Here is a 21,932-nt window from a genome sequence, read left to right as displayed (position 1 = left end):
GGCGGCGGCGGCGGCGGCGGGCGCGGGGTCCCGGTGCTCAGGAGGCCGCTCAGCGGGCTGCAGACGCGCCCCGCCGCTCCCTGACCGGGCCGGTGGCGCGCGCCGAGCCAGGGGTGTTGGGGGGTGGCCCCGTCTCGCCCCTCTCGCGCGCTCCTCGCCGCCTGCCCTCCCCCCCTACTCCCCGGCCCGCGTCCCCCTCCCCCGCCCCTCTCCTCCCCGCCCGCCGCCCGCCTCTCGGGGGGAGGGGCGTGGGGGCAGGGAGCCGATTTGCATGCGGCCGCGGCGGCCGCTGCCTGCGCCCTAGCCCGCCCGCCCGCCGGAGCCCGCGCCCGCGCCCGGCCCGCGCGGCCCCATGCCTCTGGCGCGGCCCTCGGGGGGCGAAGGTGAAGACCGGCTCCTAGGATGAGTGAAGGCGCGGCCGCTGCCTCGCCACCTGGTGCCGCTTCGGCAGCCGCCGCCTCAGCCGAGGAGGGCACCGCAGCAGCAGCAGCAGCGGCGGCGGCGGCGGCGGCGGCGGCAGCGGCGGGCGGGGGCCCGGACGGCGGCGGCGGCGAAGGGGCGGCCGAGCCCCCCCGGGAGTTACGCTGTAGCGACTGCATCGTGTGGAACCGGCAGCAGACGTGGCTGTGTGTGGTGCCTCTGTTCATCGGCTTCATCGGCCTGGGGCTCAGCCTCATGCTCCTCAAATGGATCGTGGTGGGCTCCGTCCAGGAGTACGTGCCCACAGACCTGGTGGACTCCAAGGGGATGGGCCAGGACCCCTTCTTCCTCTCCAAGCCCAGCTCTTTTCCCAAGGCTATGGAGACCACCACCGCCACCGCGGCCACCACGTCCCCCGCCACCCCCTCCGCCTCCTCCAGGACGCCCAACCGGATTAGCACGCGCCTGACCACCGTCACGCGGGCACCCACTCGCTTCCCGGGCCACCGCGTGCCTATCCGGGCCAGCCCGCGCTCCACCACGGCACGGAACACCGCGGGCCCCCCGACGGCCCTGTCCACTACGGCCCCTTTCTTCAGTAGCAGCGCGCCGGGCTCCCGACCGCCGGGGCCGGGTGTCCCCAGTACCCAGGCTATGCCCTCCTGGCCCACTGCGGCATATGCTACCTCCTCCTACCTTCACGACTCCACTCCCGCCTGGACTCTGTCTCCCGTTCAGGATGCTGTGTCCTCCTCCTCTTCCTCTTCTTCTACCACCGTCACTGCCACCACCACCACCACCACCACCACCGCACCAGAAACTAGCACCAGCCCCAAATTCCGTAAGTAAACTGAGCGGTACAACTGAGCCTCCTCTGCGCCCTCCTGCTGTCTGACCACCACCCCTCCCCCTTGGCAGGGTTTTTTTTTGGGGGGGGGGGTTGTTCTCCCGGCCACGCAAGAAGCAAGGCGCGCCACGCAGGTTGCCAGCTCGTGTTGGGTCGCTGTGCGTGTGTGGGGAGGCACTGGCCAGGGGAGAGTCCTCCTTCCCTGAGTCCCGACTGAGGGAGAGGGAGAAACCGCCAAAGTCTCTCTAATGCCTTGAGGCGAGCGAGCCTGCTGACTGCAGACCTTCGGGGTCAGCGCGGCGCCGGGTTTCCATTTCTGCCCCGGGGGCTGGCGCCCTGGCGGGGCCGGCACACTGGCTGAGAGGCTAGGTGGAAAGGCCCTCTCCCAGAGGCTCCGTGCCCCTCCAGCCGCCTGGAGACAGACAAGCACGTGCAGATGGACTATCCCCAAGCCAGCAAGGGAAGTTAGGGCCAGGTGGGGGGGACCGTTCCATGGAGATGCTAGCGGGAAGGGGAGGATGCTAGCAGGAGATGCATCCTACAAAGCGACCCTGACCCTGGCTGTGATGGGAAGGGTTCATTAGAAGCCCAGGGGACAAGGTGGGGGCGAGGGGATAGGGAGAGGGCTCAGGGTCCCCTGCCCCTGCAGCGTGGCCACGGATGTTCCAAGGCGTGGACGAAGCATCCGTAGCCGCCGAGAGTGAGTTGAACTCGGACGATGTAAGGGAGCAGCCCTGCAGAACAGCCGGCCTCTAGGATTCTGAGGATGGAGGAGGATTTTTAAAAAAATTTTCCTGCTAAGTGGTTGCTTTTGTTCCTCTCCTAAAGGTGGTGGGGTGTACATCTTGTCCCTCGTCCCCTCTGTGTCTGAAAAAAAACCTGAGACGGGCTGGGTCAGAGCCCTGAGAGGTGGGAGCTGGCCTGCCCTTCTGTGGAGAGAACATGTCAGCCTGAGCTCAGTCAGTCGGTGCAAGCCCCTGACCAGTCAGGTCCCCCATGCCTGACAGCTCCCTCGCCACCTTGTTGCAAGAGTGCGTAGTGTTCGCAGTATTCTGCATGGATGGGGACTGTTGGCCGCCCACCTAGTGCCTCTAGGAATGAGGGTAGGGGACCAGCCTGTGTGGCTGAAGGTTATTTAGGACAAACCCCCGGCGTGTCAGCTCAAGTTCTGTGCCAGGCAGTTTTGCAAGGACTGGCTGGCTGTGCTGGGGGTGTCTCCCGGGCAGCCCTGACCTGGCCAGGAGTGGCAGCGCCTGGTTAACTCCTTGGTGCTGGGAGGATACCCTGCTGCCTCTCAGACATCTGCTAAGTTTTCACTCCCCTCACCCTGTGGTCTTCCCTTCTCCCCTGCGACAGAATTGAATGTATTTGTAAGTAAGATGGGGGTTGCAAGCCCTTGTTTTTCCTCCATACACTGCTTTGGGGGGGTGGGGTGGGGTGAGGTGGGGGGTGGCTAGAGGGTCCAGTGGGAGACTGGAAGGAAGGGCGGGAGGCGCGGGCCACCAAGCCGAATGGCAGAAGAGCCGGTAACTTGCCGGTTCCGCCTGCTGAGGGTGAGGCATTCCTTTCTGCACATTTCCCAGGAGGTGCTGAGGGGCTTGCTTCCCTCTGCTGATCCAGCTGGAGTTTTGTGGAGGGATGTGTGAACGCAGTCAGTGGATTAAAAATAGGTGTCTGTCCTGGGCAGCCCAGATTAAAAAAAAAAAAATCTCCTCTGAAGCATTTGATATGAATAATGGAGTGTGGGTGTACTTCCCAACTGTGTGTGTGTGTGTGTGTGTGTGTGTGTGTAAGGGGAGGCATGGCACATGGAGGGGACATTTCATGTTCTTTGCAGTTGATTCTGCTGTGTTCCATTTTGGAGGTCTTTAAAGCACGCCCAGGGTAGTTCTTTCTGCCCCTCTGTGCTCTCTTCCCACATTGTGTAGAAGGGAACGCAGCCTGTTTAATAAGTAATGATCATTGACAGGGCTCTCAGCACCAAGGAAAGAAGACTGGGGGCAAATCTGTACATGATGTCAATATTCATATGGACGTGTAAGCAGTATTTGGTGTATTTGTGCGTGAAGTTTCTTTTTCTTTCTTTCCTTCTTAAATGCCTTTAACCAGGAATTGAATCAAGGAGTAAAATGCAAGTATGCTAATCTGCCAGAAAGTGACCTGGTTTGCCTGTATCAACAAGGGAAATTGTGCTGAAAGATAGATCGGGTCCTTTCCACGGAGGGGGAATCTACATGGAGAAGCTGTATGATAATTTAAAGGAAAAGCACAGTTTATTTCTTTTCACCAGGATGGCGGGATGATTAACAAAAGGAAATGAAGATTGCATCCGAGGGATTCTGGGTGTTGCTACTGTTGGCTGAATAGTGGTTCGCATAGCTGGCATTCATATTTTTGCTTGCTTGGATCACGTCAGTAAAGTTCCCAGGAGACAAATTCCTTTCCCTCCAGCTGCTACCTCCATACTTGAGGAGGGTTTTTCTGTCTTTTTTTTTTTTATCCTTTGAAAATAAAAGTGGTGGATTCCTTCTCCAGGGCTGAAGAGGCTGAAGGATGCTGCTCTGTTGTTTTGGAGGCTAACCTTCAGATTCTTTCATGGCCAGGGTCTTTGCTCTTGAATTGAACATCTCAAGGCTCAGAGAGTGAATGCCTTTGTGTTCCTCCTGGAGCAAGCAGAAGGCAGCGCAGCTCTTAGGAGAATCAATGCTCTAATGGATACTCGCATGCTCGCAAGTGGAATTTTTTTTTTCTGCTATGGGGAGAATTCATTTTAGAGGGCTGTTTCTGGTTTTCTGTAGAGTGGGGAAAAATAGGAGTAAATTGAAAGGACAAGAAGAGGAGAAGGTGGCAGTTGGCCCTTCTCTTCTTGTCCTCTATCATTTGGGTCGTGAGTTGGACTCAAAGTTTCCTAAGTGCCTAGTACCTCTGGGTGCCTCAGTGCTCAAGCCTTTGCAACACGTTCCGAGTCCCTTCAAGCCAAGTTGCCCATGCATGTTGCTACCAAGAAGTGGTTTCACCAAGAACATCCTGGAAGCATTTTGCATCTGCTCGTGCAAGTTTTCAAATTTCTCAAGCCAAAAATAGTAGAGGAATAGTGGTTTTGGTCCCTGTCTAAACGCACTTTGCCTTTTATTGCACGTTGAATTGTGTTTTCAGATTTTGAACGTGTGTGGAATGTTGTCAATGGGAACATGGGTTGTTTGAGAGACTTGAAATTCTTTTATTCTTTTATTCTTTTATTGAGCCGAGAGCACTTTTTGTAGATTGGTGATCAGGGCCACAACAAAGCACGTTGTTGGGTTCTCTTTGGGTTGTATTTCAAAGACATTTTAAATTTAAATTAAATTAGCTCACTAAAAACTACATAGTTTATTTAGGGGAGAAATGAATGTGAAGTTTGTCATTGTTGTTCAGGCATGGTAAGCAGGCACTTTTAACTGGAAATGTCCATTTAGCCAGAGTTTGCCTAGTCATGCCTGTGATAAATTTTAAGAGAGCCATCGACAAAGTGCACTATTTTTCTGTGACTGCTTTTTAGCATCTTCATTCCCTCGCTGAGTATCCTGGGCTCCTGCCTAATTAGCTTCAGATGTCATTTGTTTAAATGAAGTTACTCCCCTTCACTCTGCTTTGTCTGCGGTGAGTCCATGCCTTCAAAGGAATTCCAATCTAGGAGTTACTGACCCCGGTCATGCATGGTGGCCCAGGTGAATGGAGTCAGAGCTGAAGGTCAATATTTCTTAGGAAATCCAATCAAGAGTATATATATATATATATATATATATGTATATATGTACATGTATATATATATACACACACACACACATGTGTATATATGTGTGTATGTATAAGCACAAGCTATAAACTTGAGTATGGTTTGCTTTCCTCTGTCCTCAGATAGGATTATGAGACTTTACTGCTTTGCTCAAATATACTTTGCAGTTTTCTTCTTTAGACATTTAGGTCGCACTTCACGGTCCTAACACAAAAGGAGAAATAAGAGGAGCCTAGATTGGGAAGACTGTTCTTAGGGTCTTTTGGTGGGGTCCTCCCAGTGCATGAAGACAGCATGGCCTGTGCATCCCTCCTCAGTTCTTCATGCCTGAGATAAGGGTCTGAAGGTGGTGGGGCTGATTGCCAACCCCCTTGGCCGGTTTGGTGAGGAACCCTGCCACGTTGGGAGTTGTGTTGTTTTCCAGATGCACAGTGCTGATGCACCAGATGTGAAAGATAAAAAGATAAAACTCCTAATGACCTGTTTTGCAGAAATTCCTCTTCCTGAGTGGCCATCTCTTCCACATCCACGCTGGGTCATAAGCAGGTGTGTTGGGGCAGGTTTGAATCTAGGAGATCCAGTGTGAGGCAGTCAGGTCTCTCTCCCACGCTGCCTTCACACTCCTTTATACTACCATGAGAGGAAAAGCTGATTTTCAGCTGCTACTTCTGTAGAGATGATACTCTTCTAACCTTTCGCATCCCCGGCAAGCGTATCTCAATATTCTTTCTGGGATCTTGAGAGTGGAACATGAAAGTTGCCCCCAAAATGTATAAGAGCAAGGGGCAAACCATAACTCTACATCCTAAAGACGCATCTGGATTGCTTCTGAATAGAACTGAAATGCGGTTTTCTTCTTCTTGGTCTGCTCGTCTCTGCATTTCTGTGTGTGGGGTAAGGCACACACCTTGACAGATAGGAACTGCTGAATCGTTGGGAGATCCTGAGACTTTATGTGTCTACTCTGGGAAAGTGTACCGCCCCCCAAGCCCAGGGCCATGTGCAGGTCAGGGAGTTCCAAAACGTGTGTGGAAAAAATGGAGTTTAGAATGAAGAGGGAAAAGTTCATTTAGGGCAAAAGATTTTGAAATCCCACATGTACGGGTGGTGACAGAAAGACGGGGGAGCAGGCCCAAGTTCAAGTTCTGTAGTGTCAGTGTGAAAACGTGCCGGAGGACGTGTGTCCCTCTTCACGTCATTCTTGCTGAGAATCCTAGGACACGTGTTGGTTTTCCATTTTCACTGTTCTTGTGGGAAGAGTTTGTGCAGGTCTTCCCGCGTCCTGAATCTTCCTTCCCTCCTTCCTATTTTACTGCTTTGTCTTACCCTCTAGTACCCGTGCTATTTGTTAAGGGGCATTTTCTTAAATCTTGTTCATAGATTCATGTTATTTCAACTTGTTTCAAAGGCTCATCCTTTCTGAGAAGGCACATTGGATTGGTTGAACTGATGTAGAAAGATACAGGGAAAAAATTCTTCCCATTGAGACGATCAGCCGTTGAAACCATCTTGGTGGCTTTCTAAGAAAAAATTTCTGTAAACATTTGGGAGGGAGGTCGATGCATGCCTATTTATTTTTCCAACATAGGTTGATATATAAGTTGTATTAAACTTGATGAATCATTTATTATCTGGTCCTAAGACACAGTGACACAATTGAACCTAGGCTACCATATCCCTTCATGTAATCCTTGCCTTCCTATATGTCATGTGTTTTAGCTTATAAAACCCATTTGTTAAACACACATTTAGACAATATATAATATTTCTAGTAATATGAACTTTGTAAAAATGCTGGTTTGAAAATCAGAAGATTAAAGTAATTAAAAATTTACGTCGTGAACATTCTCAAAAATTGTGTTGTAGGATCAAGACTTCTTCCTGAGTGTGTGTGTATGGGTTTAAGCATAGGTTCTTTTTCCTTTCTTCTCCTTTTCTCAACAAAAGTCTAAAGAACTAATTTGGTTCATGAAAATACTAGAGAAGGGATCATGAAAATACTAGAGAAGGGATGTGAATGCATTTTCCTCAGAGTTACCTTTTACTTGGCAATGTTTTATAGTTTCTTGTGCCTATAATTTGAAGTAATTTATTTCTATTACACAGCTTAGAGAGATTTTTTTTTTCTTTTTCCAGTCCAGTCAACTTCATTTTACTAAAATCTACGTTTTGTTTTTTTTTTTCGTTTCTACCGTTATGTGTCATCAACTCACTTTATGTTTAACTGAATGACATAACTGCTAGCAGCTGACATCAGCAAGTTTGGTGCCCAGCTTGTTGGTAAATTCACCACTCAGCTGGGGCTGCAGTGATGTGCCGGTTTCCCTGAACTTGACCTGCTGACTGTGACCTCCTTGTATAGTGGGCTGCGTTACCGTGTTCTTTGCAGGTGGAGTACAAACAGGCTGACGTCCTTGAGTTGTCTAAGGGGATGTGGTTAAGTGAAGCAGTTACTTTGGTAGTGAACAGCATTGAGGCAGAGCGACAATCATTATCTGTATGAACGTCAGTCCTTTGAGAGCTGTGCAACCTTTGGGGACTGAGGCACTCCGTCTGAATCTTGGCTTCCTCCCCTGGGGAAATGGGAATGATGACCGTGACCTAGTGTGTATTCCACTCTGCAGGTAATTTATAAACTGGAAAACACTCTTCTTCGATGTTAAGGGATGGGAGAAGTAGAGGCTGGTTATTTGTATCCAAAAATGTATCAAGGCATTGAATGTTGTTGAAATGTTGGAGCTGGTTGGCTCCCTAGTTTGAGGGAACTTTCATCATGATGAGAGATGGTTCTGCCCTGGGATCTTCCCTGTATTTCTCCAGGATACCCAGAAAGGTACAAAAATATGATGTGCAAATGTACCTTCAGTTGGCTTGGAAGTTTAATCAGAAACTGGTGCCCAACCTTCCTCATCCTTTGCTTGATAAGTGTTGAAGACCAGTTCAGATATATGTCAATGAGTGAACCAGAATGTAGGGGAAAGAGTGTGTTGCTGCATAAACTGGAAATCTGAATATTCTGGAATAAAGAGTTTTTTAAGGCCTCCCTTTGTGCTGCTACTAAACTGTGTTAATGCCATTGGCTTTTTAAGTTTTTGAGAAAATTTAAGTAAAAATAGGCAATATCTGCATTGCTTCCTGTTTTCTTCCTAATTGTGCAGTTCCTGTGATGTAGATTTCTCAGGATTAGCAGGTTGATTGTACCCGGCAAAGAACTCTGCTGGATTTCTGTGTTTATATTTTAGGGAGCTTTAATATTTGCGTTTTGAAAGCATCTATCTTCAAGTCTGTGTTTATTGTAAACTTCATCCGGAATTATATTTCAGAGCATTACTTCTCGTTGTTGTTGTAACGGTGTTTATTTTTAAAGACAGGTTAGTGATTGTACATAAATCATAGATTGCTGTTTCTGGGCATAAAATGAGGCTGGTGAGAAACAGACCTGCAAAGTGAATTCAGAATGCAGCTTTCATCATACAGGTTTGGAAACTTCCAGTGCTGCTGAGGCTCTTCCTAGAAGTGATGGTGTGCAGCACACAGACAACACACACACACACACACACACACACTCGTACATGCACACCAACATTGCTGCATAAACGTGCACATAGCACTAGTAATTGTGCATCACAGGCAGGGTTTTCACAGCAGATTTCTTACGCTTCAAAATCGGTTAAGGACGATTTTCCTCTCGAAGATTTATTTATTTCCTTAACAGACAGGTAAGGGATGTGAGAAAGAGAGAGCTCCTTCATCCAGCGGTTCACTCTGTAAATGCCCATAAGTAGGACTAGGCAGGCAGAGGCCAAGTCCCAGGATGTCCAATCAGGGCTCCTGGATGAGCAGCTGGAAGCCAGCCACTAGGTGCAGGATCTGCTGCCTCCCAGTGGCAGGTGCAGCAAGCCCAGTTGGAAGCACTCAGGTCTGTGATGCAGGGGTCACCGGCTGCCAATGATACCACAACATCTTGGAAGTATCCATCTGCCTTCTCAAAGGATGCTTTCCATGACCATGTGAAGTCATATGTGGTATGAACTTCCTATCGGTTACCAGGAAGCTAGACTCTCACAAAGAGGAAGGCACACCTTTCTTGCCACTCTGGGTTCAGATTCTTTCCACTTCTGTGTCACAGATGTTCTTTCTAGGAATGCGGAAGCATTGTCCATAGAATCTCAGTCTTGGAAGGAGCCGGAGCATTGAGGTAGTGATCATGTCAGAGCTGCTCTATGTGTTGTGAGTTTTGTGTTTGACGTCTTTCTTTGAATTATCCACCCAATCAGACCTTGATTCTGTGATCTGTCTTAGGTGTCGCGGAGCTGGGCATAGAGTAGTTTTGTAATCTGTTTAGGCGTGTGCCCCTTGCATAGGTTGGAAGATAGGGACATTGTTTTGCGGTTATGTTTCCCTGCCCCAGTCTGTGTCTAAACATGCAGTGTCCAGAACCTGTGTGCATTGCCTCTGTCAGGGACCTGTCACATAGATAAAGACATTTGCCATTGTCTTCTCTGTCAACGACACATCTGCTGTGTCTTTGGTAAATGGCACACCTTATAATCAGATAAATTGCCTTGGTTTTCAGTTGAAGAAGACATTCAGAAGATATTGCAGCAAAGGATAAGGAACTTATTCCTCTGATTTTTTAAAGCTAAATTGGGACATAATTGATATGCTAAAATACACTTATTCAGTATATGAGTATGCATGAATTTCAGTTTTGCAGCAGAATACATTTTATTCCCATCTCTCACAAACTTTTTGCAGAACACTTGGATACATTTTGATGAGTTTGAATATAAGCCCACCTATGATGCTGTCACCCTAAGCAAAGTGCTGAACTTCCAAAAATTTCCTTTATATATATATATATATATATATATAAAGGAAATTTATATATACATGGTAAATTCATATATATATATATATATATATATATATATAAAGGAAATGTCTAGAACTTAATCATCTTGCTTAACTGAACCTTTGTGCATGGTACAACATTTTCCTACTCCTAAACTTTTTGGTCCTTGATCTTCTTTACCTCTTATTATTTCTTTTATTTTCTGATGGGTGTTCCATTATAACAAGGGCAGAACACAGTTTGTTTCGTTTTTGCTCATTCCAAGCTTCCCTCGAATATTGGTGCTAAATATATTGTATGATGAGAGCTGTCAATGGGAATGTGTCCGGCAAGCTTTGGAGTGAAGGCCTTTCGGTCCAAGAGATACTGATAAACCATGGCTGTGAAATAAATGGCAGATGTGGCGGCACATGCAGTGTGTCCTGTGCAGCAGCATCCTCCTGGGAGCACAGGACGCACCGTTGAGTATCCGGCAGTTCTAAGAGGGATGTCGGTGAGACCGGTCTGTTCTGCAAAGGATACCTATGAACCACACTGCTCGTTACTCACTCTCTCACGTTTTTGTATGCCAAGGATCCTTTTAGTAAAAAGTGAAAATTATTCTGGTTGTAGTGAAAGAATTGTTAACTTTTTGCAAACTCAAAAGGAAATGAAAGTAGGTCAACTCCTGAGAACCAGGCTAAAGGACAGGGATACTGTATTTTGGCAGGGAGGCTGGAATGCCCTGTTCCCATGGGACTGTGAGTGACTTCTAGGCTACAGTGACAACTGTACTTACGGGGAAGAGGCTGTGTGTGCGTGCTTACCTACGCTTATTGTTAAACAAAAGGTTTGGTCACTGTCATTGCAAAAACTATAGAGATTCTAGGTAGCTTTTAAAGAAAACAAGATGCAGAAGTATTTCTGTTAATGCTATCTTGAGTAACTCTACTTACTTTCTGTGTTTTAAAGTGACAGAAGCCCTCCCCACACTGAACAATCTGAGTTCGTAGGACTTTCTCCTTGCAGGAAATGAGAGCTGGAGTTTATTGAGGATTGATTGAATTCATTCCCCAGTCAGCTTATGCTACCTCTTCTTTCAGCTGAGCTTAGGGAAGTGCTTAGGTATTTTTCAGACCTATGGGTTAATCGTGGTTCCCATTACAATCAAGTTAACTACACTGGATGTTACCCACGAAGATAACTTACATAGAAATGATCTAGAAGAAGTTTGGAACAAGTTTTAAGGGAGAATATAATCCATAAAAAAACTCTGTGCTTGGATTGCCTCGCCGGTGCCTTTGCGCTGTCACTGCACAATTAAAAAACTAAGCCAGAAAAATCACACTGTAGTTCATGTATGTGATTCTTCTCAGCACAACAGATATTTACTCGGAGAAAAGCTTTCAACTCTGGAATTAAGTATTATGAAGGAATTTGCATGTATGTTTTAGGTTCAAATAAAAGAAGCAATGTATAAGAATTAAATTTCATGTACTCACGCTAGATGCTATAAAGTATTTGTATTATTGACTGAATAATTTTAAGAATATTTTAAAATGTCATTACATTATATTTGTGCTATAAAATAAGGTGTCAAGTAATATTAAAATCTATAAAATAATAGATTTAACATATGCATATAGAAAGCATGTTCAAAGGGATTTACTAATTGATATTTGTTATCTCTTAATTGTAGGATAGGAAGGCTTAAATTTATTATTCTTTGTATTTTCTAAGTTTTAGTTAATTGTCATGCAGTCTTTCTAATCAGAAGTTGGTGAACTTTTGAAATACAGAATAGGGTCGGTTGCAATGGCTCAGTGGATAAATCCTTGCCTTACATGTGCTGGTATCTTGTATGGGCACTGGTTCATGTCCCAGCTGCTCTACTTCCCTTCCAGCTTCCAGCTTGTGGCCTGGGAAGGCAGTGGAGGATGGCCCACACTCCTGTGGCTGACACGGAAGAGCCTCTGTCGCCTGGCTTCGGATCAGCTCAGCTCCACCGTTGTGGCCACTTAAAAAATGATCTAGCGGATGGGTCTTTTTCTCTGTTTGTCCTTTTCCCTGTCAAGTTGTCTTTCCTATAAAAATAAATAAATCTTTACCGAAAGAAAAAAGAAAAGAAGAAAAGGATAAACTCCATGAATCAGTTCAATTATTGGTCTTAGTTCTTGTGATTTTTTTTTCTTGAAGTCTAAGAATTTGTTTTTTAATTGATGTCAGAATTAAAATGTTGACTGAGTTGGGTTCCTGCTGTGCAATGCAGATGTGTAAAAATGCAGTCGTAATTCCATTTGCTCATGGGAAAGAGTGCCTTATTGAAGGCAGATTGTCTTAGCATGGGCCTTTGATGATTAGCCATGGCCTTGTGAGGCCGCGGAAAATGGAAACCTACTGAGTTACTTACTGGCTCTCCCAGTCTTCAGCAGCGATCCTATGGGTGAACACAGACTCAGTTTTTTGGTGCATCATTCTCTTACCTGATCTGCTTTAAAGATGAAAAAGGAAAAACCAGATGAACAGGATGACCAATTTGCTTGATTCACTGTGTGCTTTAGGCCTTTCACATAATCACAAGGCAGCCGTTTTCTATTATAATAATGTAGGTGGCTGCATGATGGAGGGAAAAAACCATACTGGCGACCGGGAGACAGTGCTTTGTAGGGCATCTGGATTTTTAATTTGGGGATGAGCTGTGCTCAGGTGCCTCCAGAATAGCTCATAAGCCTAAAAGTGGGCAACACAAGCACATTCTTTTAATAACTACAGGTCAAGATAGCAATTATTTTTTTGGATGGAGGACGGAGTGAATGAAAGGAGACCCAAAGTGTGAGTTTAGGAGTATTGATAATCTGTTGATTAATGTGAAAGCCGGGTATATGATGGCATCGGCTCATCTAAATGTGTACTTTTTTTTTTGTATCTACCAATGCAAGCATAAAACCATGGGGGGTGGGGGAAGTCTGAAAACATCCCTTTGGCCTTTCCCACTTTATGTTACCAGTTTGATTGCCCAATTTTATGGATTTTTCCATATTTATACAGAGCCCCATAGTAGCTTTGGGTGTTTGCTTCCATGCCTTGCAGTCAAACATGCCAGACGGTGTTCTTGGCTTCAGCAGCCTCCTTTATTCTCAGGATCTCAGCCTACTGAGACTCCCACACAAACTCCTGCTTTCCTCTGACTTGAGGGGTCTGTGAGGATACCTCGTGTTTATACTCAGTACAGCTTTCCCCGAACATCAGCAGTGTTTCTGTTACTGAATGGATTGACGTGTTCTTCACACTCTCTTACGTGTGTCAAATCGTGCTTGTATCCTGAAAGTGACTTTATCACATCTCTATAAACACTTGAAGTGCATGATAGATAAGCAAAATATGTTAACATCTGCATGTCTGACTTCCGTTGAGAAGATTGGAGCATGTGTCCAGGAGAATAAAGGAGTGCTTAAGTGAATGATCATGACATCAAAAGGATATTAAGCCGTTTCAGAAAGCAGTGATCAAAGTGGATTAAGGTGATTGCAAAGAGAGAAATGGCCAAGGGAGCATAAGGAGGAACACAAGTAGAAATTTGCACGCAGCGTATTCACGTGGGAGTTGGCGTGAAGACTGGCATGGTGGGCAAGGATTAGTTCCCTTCCGGGGGACTCATGAGGCCACCTCACGTTGTCTCTGTGGCCTGATCTAGGAGGGCCTGGCGAGGCTGCTACATTAAGCCACATTTAGCATCAGTACAAGGAGGTGACCTAATACCTGTGGTATTTGCAGAAGGTGCGGGGTCTTCAGATAACTTGGGAAGAAGGAGCAACGGCAATTTTTAAAAAATCCTCAAGGATCGGGCCCGGCGTGGTGGCGCAAGTGGTTAAGGTCCTCACCTTGCATGCCTGGGATCCCATATGGGCGCCGGTTCTAATCCCAGCAGCCCCGCTTCCTTTCCAGCTCCCTGCCTGTGGCCCGGGAAAGCAGCAGAGGACGGCCCAAGGCTTTGGGACCCTGCACCCGCGTGGGAGACCCGGAAGAGGCTCCTGGCTTCGGATCGGCATAGCATCGGCCGTTGCGCTCACTTGGGGAGTGAATATTTGGACAGAAGATCTTCCTCTCTGTCTCTCTTCTCTGTATATCCGCCTTTCCAATGAGAAAATAATAAAAATAAATCTAAAAAACAAAAAAAATCCCCAAGGATCACTTCCATGTTATTCCAAGAATATGGTCCCCGATTTGTGCTGGATCTATTTAAGTACTGATTTCATTCCAGTGCCTCTGCAAAGTGCTGAAAGAAGCCATAGAAATGATATGTTTCAAGGATGTTTAGTTTATCTAGTCACATCAATACAGCCGTAGATTAAACCTAACATAATAACAACTTTTGAAACTCTCAAAAATTGCCTGTTGGATTCCAAGAAGAATAATTGAAATCAGGGAAGGAATTCCTGATTGCATGGCTGCACTGGAATGAACATGTGAGTGCTTTCAGATTGTTCACAGGCAAAACCTGCTTATTCAGTTGATTTCCACGTCACCTTTCTGATGTTTCACGAGGTCTTGTTTCCAAAAGCTTCCCACCACCTTTTGGGATGGAACGCCAACATGACTCTGTTTGATTCCCTGTCTGCGGTCCTAACTTTGTGGAGAGAGGAAGACACTTGGGTGTCCTGGTGGATGTGGCTCTCATGCCTTGCCAGAGGGCTTCTGTCCTATTTGGTAACCCACATTTGTGTGCTTACACATGGACAGCCAGCCTTAGGTGTGTCACCCACTGCGTTTATCGTGAAGAAGCTGAAGATTGGAATCCGGTTTGTCGCTCTTCCTGGTTTACATGGCTGCTAGTGGTTGCTGCCAGATGAAGGGGCTGTAGCACTGTGTAAGTGTGAATGCTGAATTAACATCAACAGCCAACAGGGCAGCTCTTAATATTTCTCATTGATCCGATTATTTGCACTGATGGCCACATTTATCACACACAAGGTGAAGTGTATTCCTGCTGTTCACTTAGAATATGTTTTATCTTATCGGTAGTATTGACTTAGATAAGGTAGTTTTAAAAAAAAGTTCTTTGTATTTGATCAGAAGGAAGATTTGAGGAAGGCAGCAAACCTATAGAAGGGGGTCTTAGCAAGGCGGGTATCAGATTGTACTTGCCCTTCCATCACTTGGTTTTCCGGTTTCTTAATGACCTTCTGTATGCCTAGTGAATGCTCATCTTTCACCGTGAGTAGCTCTAAGTAATTTATGATAAATAATGAAATGCTATTTCCTATAGTGCACTACAAATGGCTGAGGGTTGTAAAACCCTAAGGAGCTCTCTTACTTCTAAATGACTAGATAACGCAAAAAATGTTAACCCTAATGAGAAAGGGTCAAGCAGACCAGGCTGCTTGCAAAGCACAGTCCTCCTACCTGGCGCCATCCCTTCGGCATCTGCAGCTGAGCTCTGCTGGACCAGCACAGGAGTGACTGTTAGAATGACAGGGAAGGACTTGAGCCTTTCGACGAGTTGGATTGGCTAGAACCAGTGGAGATTTATTTGCTTGGACTGCGGTGAGGGAAAAACTTGCAAAATTAATTTAAATTTTGAAACCAAGGTTTAGTCTTCAAGACATTTGTATTAACAGTGGATGGTAAGGTCTTTGTGATGCTGGGACACAACAATGTAACTCTTTTGTGGAGCACAGACCTTGGAAAAATAAGAACATTAGAGCAATTTTATCTGAAAGAGCTGTTCCAAGTAGCTGCTTTTTTTTTTAAATTAGCTGTTGCCATGATGTTCATAATCTCTACATATGCATAGGTTTTTATGTATTTGAAACCTCATATGCATAAATAGATATCAATCGCACATTGAACACGTGCTGTTCAGATCCTTGCTATTCCACTGTGTTGGGATAATTGCAGAATGCCGTTCACAATGAATATGTGTGTTCTCTTCTGGGTTGCATAAAATAACTGCCTGTCTTAAGTGTTAGGGTTTGAAGACTTTAATTGCTAGCTACCGGATGTCTTTATGTCCTGTACTCCCATTGTGAAAATTGAATTAAATTGCTGGTCAGTGAGCTCTTTATACTGAAAGGAGAGCCCCTGTGTGAGCAAACCATTGAGAAGGGTGATCTTTGGCCCGGGTTGCTTTTAAACACAAATACTTTGCTGAAGTTTGCCACTGACTCTTCTCACATTTTCCCAGATGTAATTACTTTGCCAAATGAAATCATCTGCTCCTCCTGGTAGAGCTGCTTGCTTGCCTCCAGACACTGGCAACAAGGTACCAAATGAATTGTGTAAAAATAAATCACCCAGGCTTCATTTGGGGAAGTGAGTGCTCCCTGTTCCATCCATTTCTGTGTGTGTGTGTGTGTGTTTTTTTTTTTTACCACTGTTTTGGGAAGTCCACTTTAATCCTCAATTAACAGTTACATGCCATCAGTGAACCTTTTGATGCAGGGCAAGTAGGGCTGTTTGGTTCCGCTAGAGAAGAATTGCATCTTTGATGAGGACGCATTGTTATCCTGCAGCATGGTAAGGAAGTTTGAACAAGGAAGCATTAGCTTTGATTTGATGAATAGGTGACATGGCGTGCTTCCTGACTGGTTTGGCATGGGTAGTAGTTAGCATTAGTGATGTAGAGCACTCTCAGAAGTTTCTGGATTCTACATGTTTGTTACCTCCTCTCCATATGCCAGGTCTACCATGTCCTCCTTGATGCTGCTCTGTTTCACAAATCAGGAACAAAAGATCCTGATGAATGTGAGGAAGTTGTGACAGCAGTTCTAGGAGGTGTTCCCCAGAGGACCTTCCTTTATATCATCTTTGTCACGTCTGTTGCATTTATTGCGTCTGTGGCAAATTGGAAATAAGATCACTTGAAGATGGATGGGAGTTTGACACAGCAACTGAAGCAGTGCTGCAGCTCCTCACATCCCACCTTAACGGGTCTTTGGTTCACTCACAGTTCCCAGCCTCCTGCTGTTGTGTACCCTGGGAGGCAGCAGGTGGTGGCTGAAGTGGTTTTGTCCCTGCCGATCACATGGCAAACCAAACTTGGGTTCCTGCCTTTGAACTGGATAGTCCTGGCTGTGATGGGCATGTGGGGGGAGTGAATCAGCAGAGGAAAAATCTGTATCATTCCTTTCTCTTTGCCTTTGCCTCTTGAATAAGTTAAAGACAAGATAATTGGAAGAACGGGTTTGAAAGGAAGAAAAGTAGTTAAGGCACAGTGGGGAGGTCTGATTTACTGTGGGGAAAGCATGCCTGGCTCTGCTGCTCTCTAGCTTGAGAGGGAGGTAAGCTGCTTGATGCCTGGAATCTCACTTGCTTCTTTGGGTTAGGTAATTATGTACTCAGAGTCTGCTTCTCAAGAAGATTCCAGGATACCAGGGTTCTGAATTTGAGATGATGCCGTTGTTGGAGTCTTAATTACTGAGTCTCCTCCCTCTCTCTCCATGTATACACACACACACACACACACACACACACACACACAACACAGACACTTTGGCAGCTCAGCATTTAGAATAACTCTGTTTAGACTGTTATATCCTCAAGTTAGATGATCTGTTGCATCTTTGAAAAAGAATTCTTACCCAGGGCACAGTGCCTTGGCATAGTAGACTAGGCCTGGGCCAGCATTCTGTATGGGCACTGGCTCATGTCCAGGCTGCTCCACTTCTGGTCCAGCTCCCTACTTATGACCTGGGAAAGCAGCAGAGGATGGCTCGAGTCCTTGGGCCCCTGCACCTGTGTGGAAGACCAGAGGAAACTCCTGGCTTGGCTCTGACTGTATAGCAATTATGGGATGTGAATCAGCACATGGAAAAATCTCTGTCTACCTTGGAAATAAATAATAATAATAAAAAGTTCTTAGAGCCCAGTGCAATAGCCTAGTGGCTAAGTCCTCACCTTGTATGCACTAAGATCTCTTATGGACCCTGGTTTACATTCCGGCTGTTCCACTTCCAATCCAGCTCCCTGCTTGTGGCCTGGGGACGTAGTTGAGGATGGCCCAAAGCCTTGTGACCCTACACCTGCGTGGGAGACCCGGAAGACACTCCTGGCTTCAGATCAGCTCAGCTCTGGCCAATGCAACCATTTAGGGAGTAAACCAGTGGAGGGAAGGTTTTTTTTTTTTTTTTTCCTCTTCTGTATCTCCTTCTCTATGTATAGCTGCTTTTCTAATCAAGAATAATATATACTTAAAAATAATTCTTACCCTTCTGAAGACAGATGTAGAGCTTGGTAGCTAGCTGAAGCCCTGCTGTTACAAAGTGTAATTTAGTGATACACAGCCCTGCAGAATTTACTACCACACATAAAATATTTTATTTGGAGGTATAAATAAATTCATCCAGTCTTAAATTTAATCACAATATCTTATGCTTTTAATTAGAATTCTTCATTGCTGAATTTAACAGTATTATAGGCAGAACAAAAGTTAAGAAATGATATTTCTACTCATTATGAATGTGTCTTTATTAAGTTGGGTAGTTAGTGTTATCAGAACCCCGTTCCATGTGTTGGATCAGAACACAGCCCTTGGGTGTGACAAAGTCAGCATGCACATTTACTTCAAACTCAAGATATCCAGTGAATATTTTATCAAGTTTCGTCTTATTATTAAGCAGGATATGTTTACGATGGAAAATTCAAATATTTAGTCAAGAAGAAGAAAGTAGAACTCCATGCTATTTCTACCAGCCAGATAGAGTTATTTTTTATTGAATATTAGCCTATATCTTTTTGATATAGGCTAACATTTGTTTGCAAAAACGAAATTGTAGTTTAAGCATTTAGCCAGTTTTATGTAATTTAAGATATTTCCCTAGCAGAGTGAGAGCATTAGAGTCAGAATGCAGATTAGAACTCCGTCACGCTGAAGTATGGACGCGTACTTGATAGGAGCGTAAAAGCCTGAAGTGCACGTGAGAGTCCGGCGGTTCAGACAGCTGGATCCCACGCCCGAGTGCTGGGCTGCAGGGCCGCCTCCAGCCCCTGATGACTGCAGCCTTCCAGGACAGAGGCAGCAGTGAGGGCTCCAGTCTTGGTGTCCATGTGGAATTCCTGGGTTGCATTCTCATCTCCAGCCGGATCCAGCCGGATCCAGCCATGAGTTCCAGGTATTCAAGGAGTGGAACTCAAAAGGGAACTTTGTTTTTCTGCCTCTGTTTTTTTTTTTTCCAGTTGGAAAAAATAAAAAAGCTCATTTTAGTGCAGAAAAACTGCATTTTTTAAAATGCTCATTTCCATAAACTTTTTGAAAGGGTCACATTATCATGCCGAACTATAATGAATGCATAATATTCATAATATCCAAACATATGATCTAATTATGATGGCTCCAGGGCAGTCATTATGATATAAAATTCTGCCCTGACCATCCATGCTACTTAATGAGAATTGATGGACCAAGGGCATACAAAACACTTAAATTTTTTAATATGAATTTCTGAACTCTGGTGCAGGACAAGTGACCAGTGCATATCCTTGCAGCTGGAGTCACAAGGTTGTGTTCCCTCTGCATGAGCCGTGTGGCCAGGTTGAGGTCTCCTGTATTAGCAGGTCTTCGTCACAGCCAGAGGGAAGACAGAGAAGCCCCCAAACTGCCCATTTCAATTTAGTAACAAGGATTTTCCCCCCTAAAACCCAGCAAGAGTGTTGCACATGGTGGCTGTGGTCAGCAGATAATGTATAGGTGTACCTGTTCACTAAGTGGCCTTAGAGACTGTGTTTGTTAACTAAGGATACCACTGCTACAGTGGGCTTTAGCTGCTGCTAGAGTTCTGGCTGCACCACTTCCAATCAAGTTCCTGCTAATGCACCAGGGATGGAAGGCCACAAAGATGGCCCAAATGGTTGGAGCCCGTGCCATCCATGTAGGGAACCCTAAGGGAGCGTCAGGTTCCTGGGTTCAACTTCCTAGACTGGCTTCAGCCACTTCGGCATCTGAAGAGTAAACGGATGGATGGCATCTCCCTTTCTGTCTGCTACTGTGCCATTCAAGTAAATACGTAGATATTTAAACATATGCCCCAGCCTCGATTATTTAAACAGAAAATTGAAGGTCGAGGTTCCTGAGACAGGGCTGCTTTCCTACCAGGCCTCTCTCTCTGGCTTGCAGATGCCCACCCCTGTCCTTGCCCGGTCTTCTGCTTTGTGCCCATGCATCTCTGGGATCTCTTTGTCTGCAAGTTTCTTCATATGAAGACCTCAGATTGGATTAGTCATCTCCTCTCTCCAGCATAAGATTTCAATTTAAATTAGTTGCAACTGTAACTCAAAAAAAGTCAGTTGCTTTCTGAGGTGCTGGGAATTGGAGCTCAGAGTAGAAAGGGATTATTTAATTCAGTTCACAGAGGGGACTGAAACACATTTGCATATGAATGGACCATAGTCACTTTAAGGGGTGGCAACTTGCCCTGGCAGTTAGAGCTTATATTCCATGTCAGGGTGCGCATGTTGGATCCCAGCCTGTGGCTCTAGATTCCAGCTTCCTGCTAATGCAGACCTTGGGAGGCAGTGGGTGATAGGCTCATGTGTATGGCTTCCTACCCAGCGTGGACTGAGTTCTTGGATGCAAGTTGGCCCCTGACCAAGTCTCAGTCCTTGTGAGCCTTTGCAAGTCAATCCGTGGATGGGAGGGAGGTCTCTCTGCACTGTTTTTTCTTTTTCTTCCTGCCACTGCAATAAATAGAAAAATAATAATAATAAAAATTTTAAACGGTCCAAAGGTATTAACATTGCAGTTTTATCCGAGTGCGAACAGTGCTTGAGCACAGTCCGCGTGTCTTCTCTGTGTTGGTAGGACACTCCCTTCGTGTGGCTCTCTGATGGCCTGCTTTTCATTCTGCACTATGCTGTGGGTATGGTGCTGGTGATGCGCTCAGCTTGGAGCTGCGCTGCGCCTGGGCCTGGGGACGGCCACTGTCTCCTGCAGCCCTGAGTCTACTGCTGTTCCCTCTAATAAGTACCATGGAAACCTAGTGAGCTTCCAGGGTGGCGGAGAGGTGGGGGCAGCATCAAGTCACCGAGCGACACTGGCTTTTCAAATGTCACAATTATAAAAATAGAACCACTTGAGAAAGAGCGGGGCCATGCCAGCAGCCTGGAGCTCACTGAATTTTGGCATCCTCTCCCCTTTGTCTCACTGTTTTCTCTATGAGGAGTCAGGGAGACAGTGGGCATGGGTGGGACAGGTTGAGATGCCCCTTCTGTAGCATTTCACTAATATACCAACCAGAAATTAATTTGGTGTGGTTTAAAAAAATGGCTATTAAACCTTTGCTGGTCATTGACAGATCTGTTGTTTGAGGATAACACGTTGAAGAGGAAGGGCTGTTGTTCTAACAAACTTGTGTTTTGCAATTGAAAATGTTGTTTTGTAGATAGCTACAGTGTAATCACGCCCCAGGTGTATAGATCTGTATATTCTGTATTGGCCTAAATACCCTTGCTGTGTTAAATGTGGATGCCAAGCAGACATCCTAGCAGTTTAATCCGGTCAACTATTTGTTGGATTTCATGTAATGTGGCTGTTATCCTTTCCTACTTTTTTTAGTTTTGTTTTGTTTTCCGTGGCATGATGTTGTTTCCTTCTAATTAGGTTGAAAATCAGCAATTAGAATTGGAATGCATGAAACAGTCATTTTTTTCCCCTTTTGATCTTATTTTAATGATGTGATTACCAATCGGTCCCTGTGTGTGTGTGTGTGTGTGTGTGTGTGTGTGTGTGTGTGTGTGTGTGTGTACTGTAGTAAGAGCAGCAGGTATTAAGTCAGGAATAGAAGGTAAGTGCCAGGTTTTTGCTTCTTAGAGTTGGTGAAGTCAGATTCCTTAAACCTCAACTCCCTCATTTGCATGGCTTCTTCTTGCCAGATAAGTCTGCTGTGAGAAGTCTCTTGGTATCAAAGCATTAAAAGATGAATAGCTTACACCTTGGAGATGAGTCCATGAGGGATTAGGGCAAGTCGAAATCATTGTGGGAGATGGATGCTATTGATGTCATGAGCTAGTTCGAAAATTTAAATCGAAGAGGTACATGTAATCGTAAATGTTCAGTCCTGTAT

The 21,932-nt window shown here is 45.6% G+C and overlaps 1 protein-coding gene across 7 annotated transcripts in view; it reads left to right on the top strand.

The window, feature by feature from the left end:
- The first annotated feature begins 264 nt into the window (after nt 1–264).
- The window catches only part of NRG3 (neuregulin 3), a 931,214-nt gene continuing 909,546 nt past the window's right edge, over nt 265–21,932 (top strand). For 3 of the 7 annotated variants that reach the window (XM_040970440.1, XM_040970439.1, XM_040970435.1), the window contains exon 1: nt 265–1,261. In XM_040970440.1, coding sequence (XP_040826374.1) covers nt 403–1,261 — 859 coding nt within the window. In that variant the 5' untranslated portion in view covers nt 265–402. The remainder of the gene's footprint in view (nt 1,262–21,932) is intronic. The other 4 variants (XM_040970441.1, XM_040970438.1, XM_040970437.1 and 1 more) reach the window with 4 other exon arrangements.

This window comes from Ochotona curzoniae, unplaced genomic scaffold (assembly GCF_017591425.1).
Source record: "Ochotona curzoniae isolate NIBS_2020 unplaced genomic scaffold, NIBS_Ocur_1.0 scaffold_4763, whole genome shotgun sequence".
NCBI lineage: Eukaryota > Metazoa > Chordata > Mammalia > Lagomorpha > Ochotonidae > Ochotona > Ochotona curzoniae.
Note: the sequence above shows the minus strand (reverse complement) of the source record. Positions and strands in the feature narration are given on the sequence as shown.